The 12,464-nt window shown below is 35.3% G+C and overlaps 1 protein-coding gene across 1 annotated transcript in view; it reads left to right on the top strand.

Annotated features, from left to right (window-relative positions):
- Positions 1-12,464, top strand: part of ubxn8 (UBX domain protein 8) — a 43,968-nt gene that overhangs the window by 14,206 nt on the left and 17,298 nt on the right. The window contains exons 5-7 of the mRNA XM_039758785.1: positions 1,210-1,353; positions 2,487-2,528; positions 5,878-5,952. Coding sequence (XP_039614719.1) covers positions 1,210-1,353; positions 2,487-2,528; positions 5,878-5,952 — 261 coding nt within the window. The remainder of the gene's footprint in view (positions 1-1,209; positions 1,354-2,486; positions 2,529-5,877; positions 5,953-12,464) is intronic.

Raw genomic sequence — 12,464 nt, 5'->3', positions numbered from 1 at the left:
TGTGTTCGGATTTAGCGGGTTGGAAAATGGATGGATGGATGTGTTTAGAAAAGACAACATTCATTTTACTGAATAAAGTTTCTATTTTTTTTATAACCAGAAGTGAATTTCAAGGTTACCTCTGAAACCTTTTTTCAGTTTTTCCAAAAGCCCTCTATTCTGCTGTTATTTTACAAAATTTTAAAAAGGCACTGCTTTTTGTGACTTGAGGGACTTTATATAAGATATATTGCTGGAGAAGAGGAAATAAATGCTTACTTCAACATTCTTCTTTAAATTTGAAGCAAAATTATTGAAAGCAGCTATTTCTTTATGTGCTATTTTCAAATACAATTGTGAGGAATGTGCACATTCAGTTTCCATATCTCAACAGTGAGCAGGAAGCATAAAAGCAACCTGCCAAATGTGCAGTGTTGTGATTTTATTGTGTTGTGAATATATAGCATTCCTTTGATTTTGGTCTGTGTAACAAGTAACGAGGACTTGCTGGAAAATGTATTGAAGTAAAAAGTATGCTATTTGACCTAAAAATGTAGTGGGGTAAAAGTCAAAAGTAGTCCTAAATGAAATATACTCAACTAAAGTGCAAATTATGGGAGGTATTTTCTAGAAAAAAAGGAAATGGAAATTAAAAAATCATAGAATGCATTTTCATTTTATGATTTTTAATTTTAATTTCCTTTTCTGCAGAAAATACCCCCATAACAAATAACTGAAAATGTACTTTTGACACCCATTGCACGCCCAACCTACCTGGAAAGGGGTCTCTCTTTGAACTGCCTTTCCCGAGGTTTCTTCCATTTTTCCCTACAAGGTTTTTATTGGGAGTTTTTCCTTGTCTTCTCAGAGAGTCAAGGCTGGGGGGCTGTCAAAAGGCAGGGCCTGTTAAAGCCCATTGCGGAACTTACTGTGTGATTTTGGGCTATACAAAAATAAACTGTATTGTATTGTACTTAAGTAAAGTAACACAGTAGTTAATTATTTTAAATTTCTGATAACCATGTATAGAGAGCTACATGATAGCACAAGTAATGTTAAGCTAATTTGTAGCAGGAATAATGTCCTTGTGTCTAAAAGTATTAAAAATTTTAAATAATACATTCAAAAATTGTGCAGAGATGTTCAATAACCACTGGCTTACCAATATTTAAATTAATGTTAGTAGCAAAGCTAACCAAAATAAAATGATTTACTTTTGATTTTGTGAAGGCTGATGAAAATTCAGAGCACATATCCTCTCAAGAGCCAGAAGTTGCTTTTGAGTCTCCAAATGTAGAAGCACGATGTAGGAGGAAGCTCCCAGAAAGCATTACCCAATTGCCACCTTCACCAAAGCCTATTACTTCTAAGAAGGTAACTTTGTTCAGTCTATTCATTTTTCCCTAATTAGCTGTCTCCTGTTAAGGGTTATGAGGATTCTTAATCTCTTAGTGGCAACAAATGCAAGGCCTAAGTCAGCCCTTAATATGGTGCTGTAACATTGCAGGTTACACATCTAAGATTCCAAAAGCATTCACTCATCATGGTAATGAGTCACTAATACGTTAGACTAACAAATGCCTAAAGTAATGTTAATAATGGACGTCAGGTAACATGCAAATTCTCAGCAGGCACCCTAGCTGTGAAACAAACCTGTATTCAAGCACAGAGAACAGGATCTATAATATGTTGGATGTGATGGAGGGATGGTGTCAGCGAGGGGGTCTTAAAATAGACAAAAAAATAAACCCAATTGTATACTTACAACATGCAAAACACATGCTTTTTTTCTGAAATATTGATAGAAAAATCAGTGAATATCTCTCTCCCCATCAGGGACTATTTATCTATGAATGAACTTCCCATGGATGTTTTTCACAACTAATTTCTAAAATCAATGATATTTACATTTTTTATTTATTTATTTTGTTTCATTGAAATTGTAGTCATTCATTGTTTGGCGAGTGAAGCCAATGGTCGCCTCAATTTGTATTTGTAAAGCTAAACATTAATTAAGGACATCTAAGTGGAATAAATAACATTTTGTAGCATTCATCTTGTGTAGCTTTTTTAAAATGAGGACTTTCTTTATAGGTCTTTAGAATGTTTAGAAAAGGAAAATTTACAATAAATATTGGCCCTAAAAAGCTGGTAGTGTGTCATATCTACAGGAATTACGCACCGTGAACTGTTGTATGACATTTGTGTTTTTGATATAAGACTAACAGGAGGAAAAAGTTTTGAATTGAACATTTTTTTAATATAGTTCCGTGGATATGTTTGCTTTGAACCAAATTTAATTGTTTAATGTAAGATTGTTGGACTTCCCAGTTGGTTTTCTACCTGCTTTCCCAGTTCTAGAGCCCAAAGAATTCTGGACATGTCTTGCAGTGATGGCTATAAGACCCAAACAAACCCTAGATGTGATACCTGTACATTGGGGAATGTAAGATTTCATACACTGTTTATTTATTATAATTCTTATTATTATGTTTTTCCTCCAACAGATTGTCATTTTGCCAGAAGAACCTCCGTTTGATATGGAAGGGGTATGGTTAAGGTTTCTTGTAACTTTTGGCACTGCTCCATGTTAACTTTAAACACATCCAAAACTGAGGAAATGAAATTACTTTGCAACTATTTGTTAGTTTTAGAAATCTTTTGCAGAGTTACCTTACCATATGAATCCAAGATAACATTCTTCAAAAGTAGCCAGATAGAGTCTAGCTTTCTACAACTGCTTAATGGAAAAAGTGGGTTTAGAACATTAATAAATTGATGGATTAACAAACAAAACATGTTCATTTAATATTATGAAATAACAGAAATTCTTCCTACTATACTAAAATAAACCCATGGGAACATCACTTTAACCTAAGTAGCATACATTATAAGAAGTATTTTACATTATATAGAACTGAAGGCATTATGTAGAACTAGGATACTTTTATTCATAATTGTTGTAATATGGACTAATTTGATTACATTCTTTAACATTGTTCCAGAAACTGTATAACAGCTGAAGTTTAATGTTATTTTTCTGTGAGTATGCTTTTTAGTCTGTCCATTTTTTGAATCCACTCTGCCAGTTTTAAAGGTACAGCTTTTTATTTTCTAGGAGTTACAGTAGCTGCCAGATTGTATTCTCTGCAAATGATTGCTTCTTGCAGGTTGCCCTGTAACTACGGTGGTGGCTCAGATAGACTTTACTATTCTAAAAAGAGCTTCTTAGAGTACTAAACCTCTATTAACCAGTAGGTAAAGGGGAGGAAATGATTTTAATGTCCAAATCTGTTTAATTTAATGTTTAATTGAGCAGAATTTTAACACCGTTAAAGAGGTCATTTATAAACCTAAGCAGGAATTGAATGTAATACCAGATTAGCATTAATTAATAACTACAATACCAAATGAAAGCACTTCCTAGAGAAAAGCAATATAAAAGTAGATTTGTTATATAGCTTGATTCTTTGACAGAGCACATTTCAGCCCCTGTTGAAAATCCCTGCCTACTCGGATATGAAGAGCATTAATATTTGCCACAGTTGAACCATTTAATTTTTTTGTGAACAGTTTATTAAACCTAATGCTGCGATGGAGTTGGAACTTCCAACTCCAATACCTTTGTCTTTATTTTTGCTTACAGATTTTTCATCACTGTTTTATATCTGAAAAAAAAAATAAATAAATATATATATATATAAACACACACACACACACACTCTCTCTGTCTCTCTCTCTCTCTCTGGCCACTTTATTAGGTACACCTGTTCAACTACTTGTTAACACAAATGTCTAATCAGCCAATCACATGGCAGCAACTCAATGCATTTAGGCACGTAGACTTTGTCAAGACGACCTGCTGATGTTCAAACCAAGCATCAGAATGGGGTAAGAAAGGTGATTTAAGTGACTTTGAATATGGCATGGTTGTTGGTGCCAGATGGGCTGGTCTGAGTATTTGAAAAACTGCTGATCTGCAGGGAATCTCATGGGTTTTTACAGAGTATGGTCAGAAAAAGGGAAAAATATCCAGTGAGTGGCAGTTCACTGGGCAAAAATACCTTGTTGATGCCAGATGTCACAGGAGAATGGCCAGACTGGTTCAAGCTGTTATAAAGGTAACAGTAATTCAAATAACCACTCATTACAACCAAAGTAGGCAGAAGAACATCTCTGAATGCACAATACGTCAAAACTTGAAGCATATGGGCTATGGCAGCAGGAGACCACACTGGGTGCCACTTCTGTCAGCTAAGAACAGGCAATTGAGGCTACAATTCACACAGGCTCACCAAAATTGGACAGTAGATTGGAAAAAACGTTGCCTGATCTGAGTCTTGATTTATGCTGCAGCGTTCAGATGCTAGGGTCAGAATTTGGTGTCAACAACATGAAAGCATGGATCCATCCTGCCTTGTATCAACAGTTCAGGCTGGTGGTGGTATAATGGTGTGGGGGATATTTTCTTGGCATATGTTGGGCCCCTTAATACCAGTTGAGCATCATTTAAATGCCACAGCCTACCTGAGTATTGTTGGTGACCATATCCATCCCTTTATGACCATAGTGTACCCATCTTCTGATGGCTACTTCCAGCAGGATTACGCGCCATGTCACAAAGCTCGAATTATTTCAAACTTGTTTATTGAACATGATAATGACTTCACTGTACTCAATTGGCCTCCATAGTCGCCAGATCTCAATCCAATAGATAACATTTGGGATGTGGTTGAATAGGAGATTAGCATCATGGATGTGCAACCGAAAAATCTGCAGCAACTGCATGATGCTATCATGTCAATGTGGACCAAAATCCCTGCGCAATGTTTCCAGCACCTTGTTTAATCTATGTCACAAAAACTTACAGCAGTTCTGAAGACAACTGGGGGTTCAACTTGGTACTAGCAAGGTGTACCTAATAAAATGGCCATTTTTATATATTTGTGTGTTTATGTATGTGTGTGTATATATATATATATATATATATATATATATATATATATATATATATATATTCAAGGCATTCGTAGTCTGAATCACAATCTGATTGTGTGGGTGGTTACCTACCAGGTAATAAATACAGTATATATATATAGATATATACATATAGATATATATATACTGTATATATAGAGAGAAATGTACAAATAATATTTGTATCTAATCTCATCTTGTTCTGTTCAACCTTCTGTATGATACCAAGCATAAATAAAAAGGTTGGCTAAAGATGTTTTCTTGATACAAAACTCAATCCCTCTAAAAAATTTCTTCATGTGCTTTGCCAAATGCAGAATTCCAGGGAGCTGGGGTCTGTTCAGCAACATCAGGCACAATGTAGATACCAATCCTAAATGGGATGTTAGTTCACCTAACCTACTGTACATGTATTTACAATGCCCAAGTGTGCTAGAAAAATCTGCATGTTCAAATAATGTAATACAAAATCCATAAAGACTGACTGACCATGGAACTTCCAACCTTAGGAGGTAGGAGATAATCCAGTTCTTTATCATAATAGTCAGGCTATCCCAGCAGCATTGTGCACAACAGTGCAGCGACAAAAAGAAGCCATGAATGGATCACAGATTCCTGACTGGGTATAGCATACTCACGTTTGTTTAAAACAGAAAAAATAAGAGTAACCAAATAATCATATTGGGGCAGTGGAAGTAAAACTGCATTACTGAGGGAGAACATGTAATCTGCTTGGCATTCCAGCTCAGGAGCTATGAGGCTAACCTGTGTGCCACTGTGTTGACTCTTTTTATAACAGACAGTTGTGATTGAAATTGATGATTTATAATATGCTGAGTTTAGCTCCTTCATCGCTGTTAACAGAATTATATTTGAAGGGTTCAGCTACTTGTAATTATTTTTTTATTTGATTTTATTTAGGTCTTCACAATAGCCCTTAGAAGTCCAAGTGGAAGGATTTTCAAAAGAAGGTTCATTGATTCACAAAGTACTCAGGTAGGCATGTTTATTAACTTTTTTGAGGATGAGGTGGCTGTGACTCCCAAGGTCCATTTGCCACAAATTTACAAAGTCTGCACATAGGTGCAAACTGTTGCATTTTCAGATTTTTTTTATCACAATAAAAGGAAAGCTGTGGACTGAAGTTAATACACCAACTCATTCTCTGTTTAGCACAGAATTGGCAAATTATATTGTTAGATTACTTTAATTTATTAAAATCAAACAACATTCCATGCAAGCAATTCAAATTTTACAAAACTAGGTTCAAATCAAGCTAACCCCCACCCATGAGAAAGAGAGCTAGGCCAACATAGTGAAACTTTAATAGTAGAAAAGATTTATAAGTAAATAAACAGAATAAAAAGGGGAAGAGAATCCACTTCCTCAATTTAAATGCTTATTTTAAAATATTATTAATTAGATTTAACTGGGTTTTTAAAAAAGGTTTGCATAGATCATCTAAGTGAATATTTCATTTTTTTCAATTTCAAGTAATATATAACATCAGCTACCCAATGACTGAAAAGAGGTGAGTTAGGATTCTTCCATTTGAGCAATAAAAGTCTATGTGCCAATAATGAAGTAAAGGCAATTACAGTTTTTTGTCCTTCTTCACTTTAAGCCCATCTGAAAGTACACCAAACACAACTGTAAGTGGATTAGGAGAGATTGTGACACTCAGGCTGTCTGAAAGGCATTTAAAGATTTTGGTCCAAAATGATGTTAATTTGGTGCATGCCCAAAACATATGACCCAGTGAGGCTGGAACTTGATTGCAACATTTGCAGGTTGTATCGTGCCCTGGAAACATTTTAGATAATGAGTGAATGAAGCACAGTTGGGTTATTAGTATATTGGCAATAACTTGTATTTACTGGGGTACAAAGCAAGGAATATAAAGAAATGCTGCAGGATTTTATTTCTATTGTGGACCAGGCCTGTGTCAATGTCCAGGTTTTTATAGCTTGTATATTTTCCACCCAGTAATAAAATTGAAAGTTAGGTAGAGCCATGCCACCTTTGGTCTTTGTAGGGTCTCACTTTAGATGCGTGGATGTTTTGAATTCCAAATAAATGGGATTATGATTATTGAATCTGACTTCTTAAAAAATGAGTTGTTGATGTATATTGGAATGTTTAGGAAGGATATTCATCTTGACAATGTTAATTCTTCCAGCTAAAGTGAAATGAAGGTTGCAAGTCTTGCTTAAGTTTTTTCCAAGCAGATAGCAAAATTTTGTTGACAAAGAGCTTTATGTGTACTTTTGATGTTTACCCCTAGGTATTTAAACTGATCTGCGATGATAAATGGGAAGGTGTTCCATCTAATATTGTGTGCTGGAGAGTTCACTGGAAAGAGCACACTTTTATTCAAATTAATTCTGAGACCGGAAATCTTTTGAAATTCTGTTATTGCTGTTAGGACAGCAGGCACAGAATTTTGTGGATATGATATATATATATAATACTATATCATCTGCATATAGTGAAATTTTCTGTTCAAGTCCTTCTCTGATAATCCCCTTTATCTCCTAAGCATTTCGACATTGAACTGCCAGTGGCTCTATGGCAATTGCAAAAAGCAGTGATGACAAGGGGCATCCTTGTCTAGTACCACATTCAAGTCCAGAGGTTCTCAAACTTATTTTGTCTACCGCCCACTTTGAGAATCAATTATTTTCTAGCGCCCCCCAAAATTTTTAACTTTACCACATCTTAAAAATCACAAACGCAATCATTACTTTAATTCTAGAGTGCCATATGTGTCTTATCCTGTTTCTGAGTTCAAACTTACATTTTAAATGAGACTTTCTAACTAACGGGAGCAATAAAAATGCAACTTTATAATAGTTAAAAAGACTTTTATTCAAATTAAAACAAACATTTCAACTAAAATTTTAAAACTTATCTAATGTGAAGGATGAATCTGATGATTTTTAACAAGTTTTTTAATATCAGGTTCAAATTTACTCAAAAACAGCCGTAAGTCACTGCGTTCGGTAACATGCAAACGATTCCTCTTTTTAGTTAGCAGCGTTGCCACAGCACTAAATCCACGTTCACACAAATATGATGATGGGAATGCTACCAAAAATCATTGAACAATCGACCACAATCCGAGGTACAATTGTGGGATTGGCTTTTGTAGCCAAAATTCTTGGTAGGAATTTTTTAATTTTACCCAGTCCGGTATTTCCAATTTTAAAATGTCCTGGAACCGTTCTTTGAAATCACTGTGGAGGTTCTCCAAATGTTGGCAGTAAACAAGCAAGTCGTCGTGGATGAAGGGTACTGCTGATAAATTAGGGAAATTGTGAAACTCACATCTGCCGATGTTTTTCTTGTGTAAGAGCAGTTTGGCTATGAAAGCAGCAACAATATTTTTTGTTTTAATCAAGTTCAAGTCGTTACCTTGAAGATTAATATCATTAAACAATTTATACAGGTCTGTCAAGTACGTAATATCATTCTTTGACAAGATGAGGTTGTTGCGCAACTCTGTGTCTTTGTTTTCCAAGAACTCTATCACAGAGTCAAACAGATTATAAAATCGAGTCAGACAAGTACCTCTTGATAGCCAACGCACTTCTGTGTAAAACAGCAATCGGTTGAAATCTTCATCATTAACAACACAAAGCTGATTAAATAATCTGTCATTTAAAGAGCTGTTTCAGATTTTATTGACTGTTTTGATGACATGTTGCAGTGATTGAAACAGCCATTCAATCAAATTTCTCGCAACCAAATGTTGTCGATGAATGACGCAATGAACAGCGAGCACATCTGGAATTTTATTTTTTAAGTACGCTATGAAGCCTTTGTGACACCCTGTCATAGCCAGAGCGCCATCCGTAGCAGCTGATATAATATTCTTCAAGGGAATTTCTTTCTCATCACAAAACTTTTCCAGTGTATTAAATATGGTTTCTCCGGTTGTATCTGTCTCTAAATTTCTAGCAAATAATAGTTCTTGACATATGTTCTCATCTTTAATAAACCTCATGTATGACAACAATAGTGCTTCATTAGTTGGTAAAGTGGACTCATCCAACTGAATTGAGAATTGACTAGTCTTCAGATGATTGCACAATGAGTCTTCAATATTTTCAGCCATTTCATCAATTCGTCTTTGCACAGAACTATTGCTCAAAGGAATTTTTCGAATAATATCTGCTGCTGGTTTATGGAGCACAGTAGTTATTACTTCTTTTATTGCCAGTAAAATTAACTATTCTCCAATAGTGTGTGGTTTGCCTGTTTAAGCAATTAACAAAGAGATATTGTACGAGGCTCGAAGTCCGTCATCGTCTTGCTTAGAAGCCGCTGAAAAAAGTTTTGATACAGTTGGCTGAGCTATGTACTTCTTTTCAAGGTTTTGAAAATAGGCCACATTTTTTTCTTTCTTATCTGGATGCATTTTATTCAAATGATCTTGTAGCCTAGAAGGCTTCATCGCTTCATTCGAAAATGTTTTTTGACAAAGAAGGCACATAGGCGAAGATGGATTTGTGGGATTTTCAACAAATCCGTATTTAATATATTCCACACTGTATTGCTATCTCTTCTTTTTTGCTTCCGACATGGTTTTGTCTTTACAAATACGTGAGTAAAGTATCGAGCTTAAAAAACTTTCTAACAATTGCGTTCGGAAACGCTAATGAAAATAAAAGAAGTATTACGCGTTATTATATAGGATTAAAATACAGCATGCACCGACAGGAATAAGACAAACATGCACAAACTCGTTTACCTCATTCGACGGAATTCATACTGAGCAAGTTAGAACGGTAAGCGTCATTTTTATCGAAAATAAAAAATATCGAATTAAAAAATGTCAAAATTTTAGTATAAATAAAAAATTGGTTTAGGGGTTAAGGCTAGGGCTAAGATTAATTTTTTATTTATACGAAAATTTTGACATTTTTTAATTCGATATTTTTTATTTTCTCTATTTTTTATTTTCGATAAAAACGACCGGAATCAGTTAGAACAAGTATCGATGATCTGGCCGCTTGATACAGGATTGCACAAATCGCGTTGTTTAATAAAAACTTTTTAAAACTTGATTGCTCATGGGCTACCTACGAAAGCCATGATAAATTATTTATATCTACACAATCAAACAGGACAGGAATAAGAACGAAATAATCGATGTAGTATAGTAGGTAGGTTTTGATTTTAGTTTAAATTTTAAAATATTAGAAAAAAAAAACACAAATCAGCCATCGTCCCCCTAAACCATTTCAACACCCCCCAATTTTCTCTGGGCCCTTTAACGCCCCCCTGTAGGCCTCCAGTGCCCACAAGGGGCGTTATCGCCCACTTTGAGAAAGACTGTTCTAGTCTGAACTAGTCTGAAATAATATTGTTAATACAAACAGAATCTTCTGGACTGGTATGTAGCAATTTAATCCATGCCCATATGTTCTGACCAAACCCAAATATTTCCAGTGTAGTGAAAAGGTAGTTCCATTCAACCATGTCAAATGCTTTTTCTGCATTCAACGATAATAATATCTCCAGGGTGTTAGACTTTTTGGTTGAATATATTACATTAAACAGGCAATGAAGATTGGAAGCTGAATGTCTGCCTTTAATAAATCCAGTTTGGTCTTGTGATATTATTGAAGCAAGAAATTTCAAAATCGTATGGGCAAGGACTTTGGAGTGTATCTTATTTAGAAGTGAGATTGGTCTGTATGATGCACCTTGTAATAAGTCCTTATTTTGCTTAGAAAACACAGCAATTAATGCTTGGCGAAAAGATTGAGGTAGAATTTTACTGTCTCAAGCTTCTGTAAATGTTGCTAATAAAAGGGGAGCTACAGTAACTTAATTGAGAACTGTTTATAAAATTTGGCATGATAATCATCAGGACCTGCTGCTTTCCTGCTCTGAAGTGAGTTCATAACATCTAGTAATTCTTTTATAGTGCCAGTGAGAGTATCCAGTTGTAGTATCTGTAATGCATCCAAAAATGTGTTAGATTGCGTCTTGTCTTCTTTAGTCTCAGTAGAATATAAGGCCTTATAGTGTCTTTAAATGTGTGCACTATATTTTTATGGTCAATAATTTTGTCTATGCCTGTGTTGGTAATTGCTGGGATTGCATTGTGAACTTTCTGTTTGTGGCTTGTTGAGCTAAGACCTTGTAAGCTTTCTATCCATGTTCATACTAATGATGTGATTTTAAAATGAGTTGTTCTGTTTCTTTTGTTATGAAGAGGTTGAGTTCTGAATGCAAAGCCTGTCTTTTCCTATGAAGTGCCTCATTCAGACAACTGGCATGTTCTTGATCTATTCTGGTAATTTGGTTTAGGTTTAGGTTTAGTTTATTTATATAGCACATTTACAACACTGATTAGCTCTGATACCTTCTTGGTTTCCAAATTATTTTTGTGGGACGAATAAGAAATAATCTGCCCTCTTAAGAAAGCCTTCAGAATTTCCTAGAGGATTCCTGCAGAGATTTCTGAGGATGTGTTTGTCTCTAAAAAAATCAATTTGCTTGGATATAAACTCCATACAGTTCTTGTCTGCTAATAACAGTGGGTTAAGGAGCCATCTGCAAGATGAATATATGGGGCAAAGTGATTTAAGCTCCATGATCAAGGGATCAAGGTCAGATTGTAGCAGACAGAAGCCGCTAAGATTCCCACCGTCGTCAGTGACGGTAATTTATTTATTTTATATGAGGATTACCAGGGACAACCCCAGCCTTGGCACGACACACACACACTACAGAGACAACAAAGAAAACACACTGGGAACTTAAACGATAAAAAAGTATAATGAAATTAAATTAACTAAATGAAAACAATAATACCACCCTGATCCCTTCGGCGATATTACATTTAACAGATAAACACGACAAACACGCAGTAAAGTCCATGTATGAAATGATCAGCGGTGAAGTTATGTCCAGCGATTTGTATGAAGAGAGGGAAATGGAAGAAACACAGTCCTACCGGTAATTGCTGAAGTATAAAGACAGAGGAATGGTTCAGGAGCGCTCCTTCTTCCGTGAAAGCCAATGAATCCAGACAACGTCCTCAGTAACAGTAAACAGGTAGACAAATGATTCCAGACCCCAGCAAAACAATATAATCCAGGACGCGAAGATGTAAAGCAGGAAAACGACAGGCAGTTCAACAGATAAATACAATCACCAAACAAACAAAACAAAACTTTTTTTTTTTTTTTATAAAATATATTTTTCTTGTACGTCCCCTGCCCTCATTTTAAACCCCTCTGGCCACCTTTGACCCCAACAGCCCCTGAAAGGACTGCTGGGAGATGCAGTTCTAAGTAATGGTAGCACTGCGACAAGATATAACAACAGCGTCATACTTGCAAAATTTAATTGTGGGCAAGAAATTGTTATCTATGAAAAAATAATCAATTCTTGAGTAACAGTGATGCACAGGTGAGTAGAAGGAATATGCTCTTGAATTTGGGTTTAGGAATCTCCAGGGGTCTGATAAGTTATGATCAGTTACAAACTGT

This window comes from Polypterus senegalus, chromosome 7, assembly GCF_016835505.1.
Source record: "Polypterus senegalus isolate Bchr_013 chromosome 7, ASM1683550v1, whole genome shotgun sequence".
NCBI lineage: Eukaryota > Metazoa > Chordata > Cladistia > Polypteriformes > Polypteridae > Polypterus > Polypterus senegalus.
The sequence above is the reverse complement of the archived record's forward strand: the minus strand, read 5'-3'. Positions and strand labels throughout refer to the sequence as shown.